Source organism: Mercenaria mercenaria, chromosome 1 (assembly GCF_021730395.1).
Source record: "Mercenaria mercenaria strain notata chromosome 1, MADL_Memer_1, whole genome shotgun sequence".
Lineage (NCBI taxonomy): Eukaryota > Metazoa > Mollusca > Bivalvia > Venerida > Veneridae > Mercenaria > Mercenaria mercenaria.
Window position 1 is genome coordinate 20,696,939 of NC_069361.1, and position 16,523 is coordinate 20,713,461.

Sequence of the window (16,523 nt, forward strand, 5' to 3'; positions counted from 1 at the left end):
GTGCCGTGAGAAAACCAACATAGTGGGTGTGCGACCAGCATGGATCCAGACCAGCCTGCGCATCCGCGCAGTCTGGTCAGGCTCCATGCTGTTCGCTTTTAAAGCCTATTGGAATTGGAGAAACTGTTAGCGAACAGCATGGAGCCTGACCAGACTGCGCGGATGCGCAGGCTGGTCTGGATCCATGCTGGTCGCATACCCACTATGTTGGTTTTCCCATGGCACGGCTCAAATATACTTTCTCACCGGTTAAATATCATTACACTAAACAATTATGGTAAATGAGTACATCAACAGGGTTTCAGCAAGTATCACTTAGTAAACAGCAAATGTCATCCAAAACAATTAGACTGAAAAGGAAAAATGTTGGAAATAAATGAAACATTCAATCATTCTAGTGTTTATGTAATGATATAACATGTCGGTGTCATGATGCGAAAATGAACATGTACACATGTCAATGAAATGCATGCGAGTATGCTAGAAAAAAGCAGCACATGTATGAATTCTGAAAATAAATTTGTAAATAGAATTGTGTGCAGATGACTCGAATGTCCGCGATATATGATGTGAAGTCATAAAATAACATGCGTGTTCTGTGCCGTGTTATGATAGTCATTTGTGCCGATCCCACCGCGTACGACAACATTCTCGTACAAACATATCTGTGTTGGAAAAAGTTATAAACAGTCAAAAAAAAAAAATTCAATGAAGACAAATACCTCGAAGGATTCGAAACAGTTTGCCTTGCTGTAGCGAAAGTTTTTTTTCAACTTATAGTGATATCCGTTAGTGTAAAGAAAAAGTATAGACCATGCAAGAAAATTACTTATGTTTCTTCTAGAGTGGCCGTAACCCACGACACATCGATATGTTATTGCGGCTACTTATAACAATTTGATTACGTGTTTACTGGGAGGAGGAACACTCAATTCTGTAACGACTGTACATTTCAATCGACGTTGTTCATGAAGACAGATTTTCTGTTTCTTCACATATTTTTACCTTTCTTCAGAAAGATCAATTCTTTCAAAGTATTTTCAAGTTCAGTCGCGTTTAATTCATTCTTCTTTTGCAGCAGTGTTTTGTGTGACGCTTTCTTCAAAGAAAGATTCGGCTTCTTCTTCATTCATCGCGTCTTCAAAAAAGTGATCACTGTCTTCGGCGACGGCATCGTCAAAGTCTTCCTCACTCGACGCCGTGTCACTGTCTTCAGAAATGTTGTTGGCACTGTATAATCTTCGTAGAAAGTCAAGCTTTGTAGGCTCTAAGATGTTTTCCCTTATAAACCGTTCTGAAATAAAATTTATGACATATATTTTACTAATTCTACAAACGGAACTGAGATTCATTTCCTAGGGTACTGATAAAAAACATTAACGATGAAATGCAAAATTCAGGTTCATCAGCTTTACACAATGATACATGTTGATCTGCATTGCGGGAAATGCTTTTACTGCAGGATTTCGCTTACTCGAGGAATTTGTCTATATCTGCGTAATATAATTCTAGAACAATTACGTTAAAAAGTTTTCAGGCTGTAAAATTTGTTGATGCTCCAACAAGCATTATGCAGCTTTTCTATGCTAAGATGTAAATTAGCTATCAAAGAAAGATAATCGTTACCCATTATTTCTTGTGAAGTACCCGCCCTTTCTCCGGAATAATCAGCCGCTAGGTACTCATCCGGAAGACTTGACTGGTCAATATAATCAAATACAGTGTCGTATTGGTAGCCATGCAGTTGAATCTAAAAACAAGATTTATTTGTGAAAATTAATTGTTTTCCGAAAGACGTTTTGTCGTTGCAGTTCTCAGACAAAACACGATCGATATTTTGCTGCTTTCTATGACGATTGTTTCCTACAAATTCTGATATAAGGGTAATGTTTATGATGAAATGAACGAAATGAAAAGGAAATTTTATCGAAAATACACTCAAGGAAAATGTCTTATATCGTTTACAAAAGTTCATTTTTAACGTGTTAAGTTTATGATGAAATGAACGAAATGAAAAGGAAATTTTATCGACAATAAACTCAAGGAAAATGTCTTATATCGTTTACAAAAGTTCATTTTTAACGTGTTAACAAGTGTAAAACATCACAATTTCTGAACTTTAGACATTCTGAAACTAACATAGAGATTTGCAAGACCTCTTACCCTGTTGGCAAGTTTTGCCGTGACGACTGATTTGACAACCCCAAGAAAGAACGCTATAACTCGATTATTGTTTATGTAATGGACCTGCTTGATGCGAATGGGGTATCCATTCTGAAAAAAATATCCAAAATAATCCTTAGTCTGTGCATGCATGCAGCCACATAATGTCCGATCAAAACATCAAATCACCAACTAATTAAGATTTTGTATAGTGTTCAAAACTTAAGTTTTATTCGTTTTACAACTAATTAGTTAATTAGCGAAATTAATCCCTAATTTTATTAATATGTTTGAAAATCACTTTCAAATAATAATACGACTTAGGTTTAAGTCAATAACATTGAAAAACGAAACAATATTAAATTGAGAAAGAGAATTGCAACAATGCGTAGACGCTTACCTGCATCACAGCAAATTGTTTTCGACAGTTGTTGAAACCAAAAAACATGAGGTGTTTCATAGCAACACCTTTAGCATCCATTAGGAAAGTAACTCCATTCACCATAACCTTTTCGTCCAAGAAGCATAAGGCATCGAACACGAGAGTAATTGCCCGAAACCAGTCGTTAAAACTGTACGCACTGCCACTTACATCCAGCTGATCTGAAATAAAAACATATTGCTTTTAATACGTTTATAATTTATAATATTTTAGTAGAGAATAAATATTACACCAGCTGTGCGATTTTTCACACTATCTAAATTATATAGTCAATTTTGTTCACAAGTTTTAGTACCCTTCTGAAATGGCCGAAACGACGCCGAGAACATATGAATTTGGGAAGTCTGTACGGGATATTTGCGACTAGCCGCGAACATGGTTCAACAGATTGGATACTACCTCGCGGGATTTTCGCGAAAAGACCAATGATCGTGGTTTATTCACTTGAAGAACACAAAAGACTTTTCTTCAGTTAAACCGTTCGCCGCAATTACTTCTATATCAATTTGTGCAACGATATGGTTTACATGTAAACAAATATAATGCATTTCTAAAGCAGTTTCAAAACAATTCAGCAATTAAGGATGCTTAAAACTGAATATATGTATCTGTTGCTTAAACGTTTAATTACAAGGAAATCTTTAGTTTCAATCGTGTGTAAGAACTTTGTTTCTATGTTCTTTGTCATTCTGATTTAGTCGTCTATGTACTGTGAATCATAACGACATATGCCAAGTACAATGATATAAGAAATACGAGATATTTGAATCTGTCAATGCAACACCGCGTTTCTTGTTGGGATTTATGCTCATAAGTTCTATGTATTTACTTGATATCTAGATACTTTTATAACAAAATTGTTCTTCTTAGCTTGGTTCGATACCAATATTCCGAGCAATATACAGCAAAACTATAATTCTTAGAAATAGCATTTTTGTTTGGTTTTGGGTTTAACGCCGTTTTTCAACAGTATTTCAGTTATGTAACGACGGGCAGTTAACCTTACCAGTGTCCCTGGATTCTGTACCAGTACAAACCTATTCTCCGCAAGTAACTGCCAACTTCCCAACATGAATCAGAGGTAGAGGACGAATGATTTCAGACACACTGTCTTTCATCAAATCGTCACGGAGAACATACGCCTCGCCCAGGGCTCGAACTCACGACCCCGCGATCCGTAGATCAGCGCTCTCCCTACTGAGCTAAGTGGGCGGGCTTAGCAATAACAAAAGCCAAATACTCACTCCATCGTGCAAGTATAACTTTCCGGCCTTCTTTGTCATATCCTGGCAATGGTATGTAAACAGCGCTGAAACAACAAAATATTAAACAAATATTACCAAAAAACATAAAAAAGATAAAGATTAATGTAAAATTTTCCCTGTTAAATTTCATTTAGCCTTGCTATCGACTAGAAAATCGTTTTATTCTATTCTACATTTTGGTTAATAAGTTTATTTGTGCTTGTCTTGATCTGATTGACTGGGCATTTCACGTTTGTATGCATGCAAAAGGTACAGCCTAGAGTGTAAATATAGCTTACACTTCATGAAAATCACTTACTTTGGGCCTTTAAGTATATTAAGTATATCAGGGGACGCCGGGTCAATGTCATTCATGACCTGCATGATTGCCTTGCGCCTAGAATACCAGTAATTTCTCATCCGCTGACGTGTCGCATCTTGGCGGAATTTGGAAGTTCGCAAAAATGACCAGAGGTAACAGGAATCTAGAAATAAACAAGTTAATATTCCATTTAGATATAGACACGAAAACATTGATGATAAATATTTTTTTCCGAGCTAGAAGTTTGAACGTTTTACATGTAACGATACTATGATGTTCACTACATAAATAATGAATTCTGCGGGGAAAAACAGTTGTTATTGGCGAGTCCTTCATAATATAGAAAAAGGATGTAATTTGCGTTTGTAATAGCAGACAGTGTCCTCTTAAACAAACTATTTCCTTTTCAACGCAGACATTAACTGATTGTTTGTGATTCAATGGAGAAATTGACACGTTGTCATGGAAACAACAATACTTCTAAAAATTACAAATATAGGATGGACCACATGGTGTCTACAAACACAAAATGCTAAATATGGAATAGCATTTATCTGAAGCAGTAATCTCTTGTGAACAGATTCATACAGCAAGACCTAAAGCAGAAATGTCTTGTTATACAAATAGAAAAGGCTAAATAATCATAAGCAGAAATGTCTTGTTCACAGCTTTATAGAATTATCTAAAGCCGAACAGTTTACATGTTTTTACAACACGAAAAAGCTAAATGATGCCTTTTTCACAGATTCGTACAAACAGAAGAAGCTATATTATCTCAACCAAGTATGATCCATTGGCAATTTCATACTACAAAAAGATATTTGATATCGCAGAGAAATGTCTTGTTTACAGAGTCATACAATTAGAAAGAAGGTACATAGATTTTGCGCAAAAACGTTCTTGTTTACAGTTTCACACAAAATAGAAAAAGAGATATGATCTAACAGAAATGTTTTGTTTACAGATTCATACAGATAGAAAATGGTATATGATCTCGCGCAGAAATGTCTCGTTTACAGATTCATAAAAAATAGAAAGGGATACACGGTTAAATACATTTGTAAGAATCTTAACGAAAAGTAAAGCAGAAATGCGTTGTTTACATGTCCTTACTAAAAGAAAGAGCTAAATTAACGATCTATAGCAGAACTGACTTATTTACAGATTCATACGCCTAGATAAAGCTACATGATCAAAAGCAAAAATGTCTTGTTAACAGATTCATAGAACTAGAAAAAAAGTACAGTTTCCAGCGCAGAAATGTCTTGATGCAAACAACTGGAATAAGCTTTCTTAAGCGATGAAAATGTCATGTTAACAGGTTCCTATTAACAGAAAGGGATGAAATATCTAAAGCAGAAATGTCTTGTTTACAGATTCCTACAAACAGAAAACGATGAAAATGTCTTGTTTACAGATTCCTATTAGTAGAACAGGATGAAATATCTAAATCAGGAATGTCTTGTTTCAGATTCGTACAAGTAAGAAAGCTAAATTACCTAGAGCAGAAAGTCCTGTTTACAGATATCTACGCATAGACAAAACCGTATTTATTTAAAACAAAACGTCTTACACAATCAGAAAACACTAAATTACCTAAAGCAGGATGTCCTTTTTACAGATTCATACAAAACAAGAAGCTAAACGTTCTTCAGCATAAATGTATTGTTTATATGTTCGTACAACAAGAAAAAAATGATCAATTAAAGTAGAAATTTTTTTTCCTTAGATATATACATACAGAAGAGCTACAATGTCTTGTATACAGATTCACACTATTAGGAAAAGATGCATGTTCTAAAGCAGAAATACCTTGTTTACATGTTCTAACAACAAAAAAGAAAAAGGAGCTACTGATCTTTTATAGCACAAAAATGTCGTGTTTACAGATTCATGCGCCTAGATAAAGCTACATAATCTAAAGCAGAAATGACTTGTCCTAACTACAAGTAAGAGCTCAATTAATGAACAATAGCAGAACTGCCTTGTTTACAGATTCATAGAGTTGGATAAAAGTACATGATCGAAAGCAGAAATGAATTGTTTACATATTCATGGAGCTAGATGAAATTACATGCCGGCATGATCTAAAGCAGAAGTGACTTGTTTACATATTCATAGAGCTAGATAAAAGTACATGATCTAAAGCAGAACTGTCTCGTTTACAGATTCATAGAGCTAGATAGAAGTACATGATCTAAAGCAGATATGTCTTGTTTACAGATTCATAGAGCTAGATAAAAGTACATGATCGAAAGCAGAAATGACTTGTTTACATATTCATACAGCTATAGTACGCTTACAGAAACTTTATGGTCTTTTTCTCGTAAACTCAATTTTATAATATAGGTTTAACTTTATAAACTGACGTTGGTGTTTACTAAATATTTCAGCTGCATTAGTCAAAAAAATTCTTTGAAAAAATAGGATCTCATTAAAATGGACACATTCCAAATACATATGGAAATTCGTTGTCTTATAATGGACCTTTCTTCATTGACATCGCATTATAGAGAATGCAAGTAGTGTGACACGGTTCATTGATTGGAGGCTGCATCTCTGCTTCCTACTTAGCACAACATACACTCTGTTGCAGTACAGGTATTTATTTGAATAAAAATTGAAAATAGCCCGGGTGTTTTATTGAAAGACAAATCACAAAATAGTGAAACTGTACCAACTCGTACATCAACAAGTATAAATTTCGTATTGCTTATACAATCATTGATCTGTATATGATGTTTTGTAACACAAATCTTAATTGTTACGTTAAGTGTGAGAATCTGCACATATATATATCCCAGAATATCTACTTACAAAGGTTCATAAAAGCGCAAATAATAAAATAATGTGAAGCAGTAATGGTAAAATAATAGATAAAGCGAATTTAATGCGGGAGAGTAGCTCTCGTAAAAGCCGTAGCATTAAATCTGTTACATAAAATATTTACTTTTACATAACTGTGACATATAAGATAAAAAAAAATGCAGGGTTATAAAATAGAACATTTCAAATTGAACATACCGGTCAGTTTTGGTACTTTCTCTTCCCCCTTTTCAATCCAAGAAATGAGATCACGTGATTCTTCCCCTCGGGATTCAGCTGTTTCGTGTAATTCATCTTCCGCCTTCTCCCGGAGGGCTTTATCCTGCAGCACCGTACTTAACAGAGATCTTGAGCTACAATGTAAGAAGTTTAATCTCTTATTTCACGAAATGTATGTTCTCAGCTGTATGAGTTCATAGTGCGACCTCTTGTAACTTTCATTTAACATTGTAAAACAGCCAAAGTGTAGTTTAACATCATAAAGCATTCTCCGATTTTGACCTAAACACTTAAGCTTGACCCACAATGTGTTTAATGTTGCGAAACAATAGACATTACGTAATGTCTTGTCATATCGATGTACTGTTCGGCAAAATGGTGGATTACACAGCAGACAATTCCGTATCAAACTCATTTAATATATCTATTCAATATATTGAATTTCTATTCTAGCCAAATACTACTAGCTAACGAAAGTAGCGCATATATCTTACCTTTCATGTCCATAATGCATTTCTTCTTGTATTATATTGAACTGAATTGAATTAAATTGCAATTAAATAACTGACAATCCGCTATATTTCCTTGCACAAAACGAACCAACGTTAAATTACAAAATGACAAGCAGAGTTGAAAATAATGCTCTTCATATGCAATTTACTTACCAAGGCATTCTGGCGTTTTCATGTAATTTCCGACCGTCCATTTATTTATATAAGTTTATTGTCACATTAAACAGAGTGTGCTTGCAACACGCCGCGATTTCATTGGCTGCGATGGAGCTATTTTAAGAAAAAAGGAAAAACGATATTACTGTCTGGATCAATAATAGCAAGGCTGGGAACAAAGAACGCAATAGCGTGATAATACAGAGAACTTGCTAAGGTCGCGGCACTCATTACGTGTATTTTCTGTTTTGATGAACGTTAATGGGCATTAATTTAAGAAGATGAAATCGTGAATTGCGTACTGTCATATTTTTGTCGACTTATATTTAAAGGCCTTCTTTACATCAAACTTGAATTTGTTTTAGAAACCAAGTGCTACATATTTAGTTGTTAAAGTCTTTCGTAAGTACAAATCTTATTTTGATTTTATATATTTGTGGAAACTATTGAGACAATGACACTCATGAAATATTTTTTTTTATCATTTCATTAATTCTATAAAATGACATAAAATCGTTAAAACAAACCAACATTGCTTGTAGCCGTCATTACGTCACGTAAAACGTAAATTAGTACAGTTCTAATTCAAGAATTGCAGTAAAAAAGCTTTAATATTAGGACTGCAATGTGGTGTTAGGGCAACCGCAGCATATTGTAAGTTCGAAACAGCAAAAGTAAGATATTACGATGCCGAAACGTCAAAATAAAGAAAAAACGATGAAAAGTCGAAACCGCGTTGATAAAAACACGAAATACATGTACTAGGTTAATGCATGCTGTATAGATAGCCCTTGTAGTCTATACTAGTATATACAGGAGGATATAACAGAGGAAATAAAGACAAGCACGAGGATGCGTGGCCGTATTAAGCAGTGAAAACCCCAAACCGCTAGAGCACCGAGCAGAAGCGTACAGATTACGTCCTTAGCACGAACAAGAAACAAACACACACAAAACAAGATTTTGTTTAAAGGTGGTCAATCGCACGTGAGCAACATTTTGTGACATTTTTCATTTTTAGTATTTTTGTTAGAGATTTATTTACGGACCGAAAGGAGACATTTCATATCGTAAGATCCATATTAGAAATGTATGTCTTATTTTATTTTTATAAAATTTTCTAATTAACAGAGACACTTGTGATCTTCTTGTGCGACTATTTATCATTTTTCCGTTAACAAAAAAATAAAAAGTAAGCCTTCAGTTTAGAATTTAAAAAATGGCTTTAACCCCTTGCGTAACAGCAACTCTATGTGCACTTAATTTGTGCTATGGCTTTAGGAAAATTGTATAGTTTTAGATAAAAATAATGAAGATCTTAAAAATATGTTATTGTCCATTTTGATACCCTAAAAGAAATACTACAGAAATAATACAACCAAACACGGGTGACTAGAACGACGTTATTTTAAGAATTAAGTGCTATTTTATGCGTTTCTGCGGGTATTAACCACACTGGGATTTCTTGCAAATCCATAAATCGCGTTATAATTCTTGACGTATTTGCAAGAAGGCCCAATGCGGTTTTTACCCGTATAAAGACACAAAAGAGCATTCAGTTCGTATTTATTTACATTTATACGGTAGCTGGCTACAAAATAAGTGTTTTTCTTTCCATTTGTATCAGAAAATCAAAATTACTGTCAGGATAGCGTTCTATTTTTACATCTAAGTAGAACAATCAAAAAGACCCGCCAATGTTTAATTGTCATTCGCCTTCCGATAAAAATACAGTTCTTGGTTTTAATAAAATATCGTTATTTCTAATAAAAGATCATACTGTCATGTCGATTTACTTTTGATCTTTACCGGCAGAAAAATTTGTTTCAGCTTTAAAGTAATGATCTTTTCGAAAAGTTTGGCAACCTATTTTGAAAGAATATTTCTAACGACGCCATTTTGTTATTTTATGAATGACCTCCGATCGCGCAAGCAGCCGTCCTTGATATTATGTTGTTAATACGAAAAATGCTTTTTTCTTTCCATACAAAATTTAAAGTGAATGTAAATATTGGAACAACAAGTCATTACGTGTAAAGTTACAACACGTGAAACTATAGGGATTTAAATCGTACATTTTGTGGCGTTTTGGCAGTATAAACTGTTAAAAAACGCACGGTATATAATAACATTAATTGTTCTGGATTATGGTTATATGACCAGACAAAATTTAACAGATGTCCACTGATTCTCTTGTGATCCTCTTCTGATGGCCTAATGTATGATGCCAGCCTTTGAACATTTCTATGGCCAGTGACAGACACGACAGGCTTGACACATCAGCTGAATGGAGGTTTGAGGCAATAGTAGCGCATATACAGTTACTGAATTCATACCCTAGAAAAGCTGCTAAGTGTGTATTGACATGCTATTTGCATCGAAGAAACATTAAAATGTTACATTATAATATACTGTTACAATTTGAATAGTAACCGTATAATTCACGGTAACCCCTAATCTTAATGAACAGTAATCTGCCATAATACATCTGTAATAGTCTGTGACTTTAAATGCATTATTGATAATATTAATCCGATATATCATAAATGTTTAACCATTTCATTACATAAATGTAAATGTTATTCATTTTTGTAAAATGTACGGTCTCATCTTTTTATTTATCTATATATGAGCCGTGCCATGAGAAAACCAACATAGTGGGTTTGCGACCAGCATGGATCCAGACCAGCCTGCGCATCCGCGCAGTCTGGTCAGGCTCCATGCTGTTCGCTAACAGTTTCTCCAATTCCAATAGGCTTTAAAAGCGAACAGCATGGAGCCTGACCAGACTGCGCGGATGCGCAGGCTGGTCTGGATCCATGCTGGTCGCAAACCCACTATGTTGGTTTTCTCATGGCGCGGCTCATAGGTGACATATAGGCCGACTGGGCCGGATGCTTTCATCTATATTTTTTTGTGTGTATATTATTGCACATGTCACTATAATGAAAAATTTACTTACTTACTTATTTACTTCCATGGTTAATGCTACATGGACGGCTTTTTCTTTCAATGTAATTTTTACTGTTGGATTTTTATGCTTTATTCTGGCATATTTGGTGATTATCTTGTTCATTAATAAATCGTCATTAGATCCTTTGGAAGCATGGACCCCAAACAAGCAAAAGAACAAGAGAGACACCCGGTGTTAAAACCATTCTCAGACTTCATAAATGGATTCATCTAGATGTAATGTTGGTCGTGTACTTATATCATCACACTACAAATACAGTACATGTAATATGGAATATAATCAGCTTCCACTGGATCCTATATATTATAATATATAAAGACAAAAGAAGAAAAACTGTCGTCACGAAATGGACTTAATAGTGAGTGACATATTTTGCATGAAAGATTCAGAAACATATACAGTCAAACCTGTCAATAAATGCCAAAGATAAATGGTAAGGGTAGGTTTACCGGAAGAACAGAGCACCCTAAATATTCAAACGTTAGAATATACAATGTACTGCAAAGTCTTATGACTAGGGTTGTTTCTATGCACATGTAGTCTTTTGCACAGGTTTTAGGGTACAGATGTGCAATAAAATGACCTTAACGGAAGATATTTTGATTGGTATTGCTGTTCTATCAATTGTTCAAAGTGCATAGTACCCCTTTGCCGGACTGTACGTTTAGATATACACGACCCGATTTATGGTTCTCGTAGTTTAGCTAAGGGTAGGTATAACATGTACAACATTTGGCATTTCTTTCTTGTCTGGTGCCAGTGGCCCCAGCAGTCCTGATTCCTTTCCTTTCTGAACGATCCGCGTCTTTTTGTTTTCTTCGTATGATAAATGTCAAGTTCAGGCTCAATTAGTCGGCCATACTTTTGAAACAAACAAGTTTGCTATTCTCGAATTAAAGGTCCAATACTAAGGAAAGTGAACATTTTAAATTTCTTTTAAAAAGCACAGAAACTATTTCATTTTATTGGAAAATGAAAGTTGGTATGTAGAAATTCGAAATAAATCGCAGTATATGTACAATTATTTTTCTATGAAGTATGAAGAAAGTTAAAAAGACCTGGGGGTCATTCTGTCGATTCATTGAAATTTCAACATAATACACATACATTTCTTTGAGTTCCAAAGACCTTCTGTAAATTTTGACCTGCCAATCTTCATTATTTAGTGTCTTGCAGAAGTCTATACACTGGCTATGAAAAAAATTGCCAACTCACTTTCCCTTAGTAATGGACATTTAAGTAATGCGATTTTGTTTTAATGTTGAAGTTTTCAAGGCTTTGTTATTCAGACTATTTCTTTGTATAAAGCGCCTACCAAATACAAACTGCATGGGGGAGAGGAGAGGAAGAAAAACACATAATATGGTATTAATGTAACAGAATCACGAATTGCGCGTAATAACATGGTAATCTTATTTGTTCAGAAATAGTATTTTAACATGAATGCTCGGTCTTTAACCTGTCTATAGTTTAAATGACAAAGAAACACTTGGCAAACTGTAATTTAAAAACCTTGACCTTTATGACTGCTAAAATTTTTCGCTTTTGTCTGTCATTTTTACTTATTTTCTTACTATATAAAAGATAAAAGGTTATAAACTCAAGTACATTAAACTTTTTATAAGCTACCATACAATAAGGTTATACCTATTATATTGCAATCAGATAGCTAAGTTATTACATTTATATAACAGATATTTTGAAACATGACATAAAACTTACTTCACATTTGATCGAACTTCAGTAAGTGTATTTTATTACGTTTTTCTTCTCAGAATGCGACTTGACGCAGAAATATATATATACTAGTGCCCAAAGTCGTTTAAAAGCCATGATATGAACCAATTGATCAACCGTTTTCATAAAACATGCTATTCTTGGGCTTACTGTCTACAAATGGCACATATCAGTGTAATGTCCGTAAAAATTAACAATAAACTAAAAGATCCTGGCCCAATAAGCTGTTTAAGAACTACATTTCTTATAACATTTCTAACATGACTATTAATACGATTGAGTTTTACATGTGGAACAAGTGTTTGACTGAACTTGACTGAACTTGAACATAGACCATGGTGTCTTTCTACTGTACTTACTTAGATGGACGTTTTTATCAAATGTAATCGAGTATCACCAAATAATATATTGAAAGCGTTGTTTTGTATAAATATTAAACAGCATACCACAGTTTTCAGTCAGTGTGACTCCCGGTGATTTCCATTCAAAAACAAAAACAGGACAGGTTGCTTTAGCAAGAGTGTACAGACATGTTCCTTTCTAGTGAATTTGTGAAGAAATCCTTAGTGAGGAAATAAATCTTCATTACCTTTACTCATGTCCGTTTTACATTAATGAGAGAAATGTTCTATTGGAGGGTTAAATTCAGCTGCTTCGGATATTGATATCACTACTGATTTATTACTCTTTGGTAATCCCTATACCTAACAGATGCGCTATAAACAGTCTACAGATTCATTGAGTCTTCCAAACGTTTTGAATAATACTTGATATCAACCATCTGCCCATTGTGTACCACTCTTATTATTTTCTCTTTTCTGCATCTATAATCAATAATTTTACTTCATGAAATTTATGTAAAGTTGACATTAGTAATCTTATATACTACCCTGAATGTTTAACTGTTTACTACAGGAAAAGATCTATATAAGCCTTTGGCTTTCGATACTTTCCTAAGCGTATTTTAGGACTTGTTACATTGTATACAATTTGTAAACTATGTATTTCGCTAATAAATTCCTAATTCGATCGCTGGACATCAATATGCAACGTCTAGCTTAGGGTTCAAGTAAGTTTATCAGTTACTGGATGTACATTACTCAGATAGATTGATATATATCGTAATTGGGAGTACAGATGAGGTTTCATTTAGCAACGTTTGAAACTTTTTTGCGAAATGCGGTCTACTTTCTTCTCCAACTAATCTGAAAATTAAAGAGCATATACATTGTCATGCTAAAATTCTTCTTTGCAAATCCCTCCTTTCAAGGACAAAGTCACAGTCATATTGGCTTAAAACTGTTATAACCTTCGTTATGAGCAGTTTTAGTACTCGGATATTATGGACATTATTTCAAACGCACCAAAAAAGACGTCTTCTGTATCGATTGAGTAAGTTGTGTTGTAGAAATAATAAAATTAGCGTTCTAAAATTCTCAAGTGTTGTATGAGAAATGCAACCCATTTCGGCCAAAATTTAAACGGCGATATATGTTAGTTTAGTTATTTCATTGCCATTTTCGTTGACATTCTCTTGATGTCCGTTAGTTTGCTTCTGTTTAATTCATTATTATTTATTATAACTGAATATTCAATTAATTCCACTACCTGAGTGGAAAACACTCGCAAAACGCAGCCACCGGAACAACACTCCAGAACACAAAACAAAACTGTCTTGCATTTTTGTGTACACTGTATCCTTGATAAAAATTGTTTTTGTTTTGTCAGGTAGGCTACATTGATTCAGTTTTGTAATTAAAATAAAACAAAAATATTTTTGGAAGTATAAGATAAAATCAGGCATAACAACAACAGACTCGGCCCGACTTTGTCTTTCAGGACAGACAATAAAATATGCTTCACCCTTTATTAAAGCCCCTATCACCAAATTCAACAGAATTCTATTTATAATATTGATCCTTTGAAAAGATAAGACTTCGTGTGCCTAAAGAACCAAATAATATGGCAACACTTGGCCTAAGAACGGGAATATATTTTACGGCCGCGGTAAAGCACACAAAACTGTCTAATGGTCGGTCTAATGGTTCCTGATTTATTCAGAGTTCAGATGCACAGGAATTGAACCATGTAGGCGTTAGCCCGAGCAGTTGAATATCTAAGTGCCTGATCGATGAACCGCGGTAATTAGACATTCAACCATAAGAACGGTTTTTGACTTAATCGCTCATTGATTTATTTTGATAAGAATTATGCTACACTTCATTAATCCGAGAAGAATTAAATCGGACGTCATAGGACAATTTGACGTCATTTATTGTCGTCATAATGTTCTCTTACTGGTCCGCGCGCCAACCGTTATTTTCGCAGAATATACATAGCTTTGTATTTTTAATAAGTAGAAATCTAATCGAGACAAAATAGAACAGTTAATTGTTGACTGAGTACTTAACCTTTACCACTTACAATTAGATATTCAATAGGATGTACGTGTACAATAAGTCGATTTTAGCTTGACTGGCCGATTAAGCCATCTTATTATTGAAATATCTACCATAAGCTATAATTTAGGTCATATGATAAGCTTATTACTTAAATAATTATGGATAACAAATATCATTTACTGATAGCATTATAATTCTAATCGGATTTTACAAGATGTTCAGCACGTACACTTTCTGTCTTATACGTTTTCTCATGTCTTAATGCGAAATAAAGGGCAAAATCTAGGATGTAGTACATTTTGCTTATTACGTAAGTTTTAAAATAAACTGTTGCTGGACATATTTCCTGACTTTTATTTCAAAATGGCGCCATATCGTGTCTTTGAAAACAATTGCTGATGAAATATGTGAAAAGATCTTGTGAAAGCATTGAATGCGACATAGTATGCACTGTAGGACCACATTCGCATTTGTAACAAATTTCGTACGTATGCAATCGCATTCGTAACAGGTAAAATGTGTCACGAATGTGTTTGTCCAACATGGAGGTTGACATGAGAATCACATATGTATCATGTCGAGTTTTATACTGCAAATGTTCAATCAGTTGGTTGTCATCGCAACATCATTAAATGACTGCCAAAAGCACCATCACAAGTTAGCGTCGTCGTCGTCGACGTCAGTGACGTCAATTATTTCAGCCGCATCATGAGAAAATAGGCCTTCGGGAATCTATGAGGCTTTGCGACCAGTGTGGGCCCAAATCAGCCTGCGCATCCTGACAAAGTTTGCATGAGCTCCTATAAAACTCTTTACAATTTTTATGTTAAATAGTCCTAGGTAAACTCTCCCCATGAAAATTTTCAGAAGTCGGGCTAAGAAATTCCGATATACTTGCGCAAGAATAAGTCTGACAATTCATAAAACCCACAGCACGCAGACGTGCACACTTCTAACACATGTACACACGCACTCACATACAAAGCAAACACACGAGGACAAAACAAAGAAATTAAGGAACACAGCTGGAAGTCACACTCTGAAAAGCATGCTAAAATAAGTTTTTCTTGCACGTTGTCCAGTATAATTATATAAAATATATAAAATTTTGATCTTATATAATTAACACGCATCGTATTAGTTTACCATTTAAGTTATTTAGTGAAAGATGTAAAGTAATATAAAGACGAAGATTATAAAAACAGTAGGCCTAATTAAAATGTTCAAGAGCCCGTGACTATGAGTGGCTGTTTGTGAGAAAATGCTTACCGGCTTTAGACAACGAATAGACTTAAAATGAGCCGTGCCATGAGAAAACCAACATAGTGGGTTTGCGACCAGCATGGATCCAGACCAGCCTGCGCATCCGCGCAGTCTGGTCAGGATCCATGCTGTTCGCTAATAGTTTCTCCAATTCCAATAGGCTTTAAAAGCGAACAGCATGGATCCTGACCAGACTGCGCGGTGTTTTCATGTTTAAACACATTTTCAACATGAACAATATGTGCTCAAACGAATAATAAATT

At 34.5% G+C, this 16,523-nt stretch overlaps 1 protein-coding gene across 2 annotated transcripts; it reads right to left on the bottom strand.

Moving 5' to 3' along the window:
- Window positions 1-198: 198 nt before the first annotated feature.
- On the bottom strand, window positions 199-7,995 carry LOC123545747 (alpha-tocopherol transfer protein-like). 2 transcript variants are annotated; one of them, XM_045332054.2, is made up of 8 exons: window positions 7,882-7,995; window positions 7,196-7,350; window positions 4,169-4,334; window positions 3,850-3,914; window positions 2,564-2,766; window positions 2,164-2,274; window positions 1,627-1,750; window positions 199-1,294 (listed from the first exon to the last, which is right to left on the bottom strand). In XM_045332054.2, the coding sequence occupies exons 1-8, from the start codon at window positions 7,920-7,922 to the stop codon at window positions 1,062-1,064; spliced, it is 1,098 nt and encodes a 365-aa protein (XP_045187989.1). In that variant the 5' UTR covers window positions 7,923-7,995; the 3' UTR covers window positions 199-1,061. The 2 variants fall into 2 exon arrangements, with proteins under 2 accessions (XP_045187989.1, XP_045187990.1); XM_045332055.2 differs by lacking the exon at window positions 7,882-7,995 and adding an exon at window positions 7,711-7,872.
- Window positions 7,996-16,523: the final 8,528 nt, after the last annotated feature.

Excerpts from the sequence above, each read along its gene's own strand:
- LOC123545747 (XM_045332054.2), bottom strand. The coding sequence starts at position 7,922 with ATGGACGGTCGGAAATTACATGAAAACGCCAGAATGCCTTG. Across the intron at positions 2,767-3,849 it reads AGTTATACTTGCACGATGGA|ATCAGCTGGATGTAAGTGGC; the intron begins GTGAGTATTTGG and ends TTTTTATTTCAG. Across the intron at positions 1,295-1,626 it reads TACTTCACAAGAAATAATGG|AACGGTTTATAAGGGAAAAC; the intron begins GTAACGATTATC and ends ATTTTATTTCAG.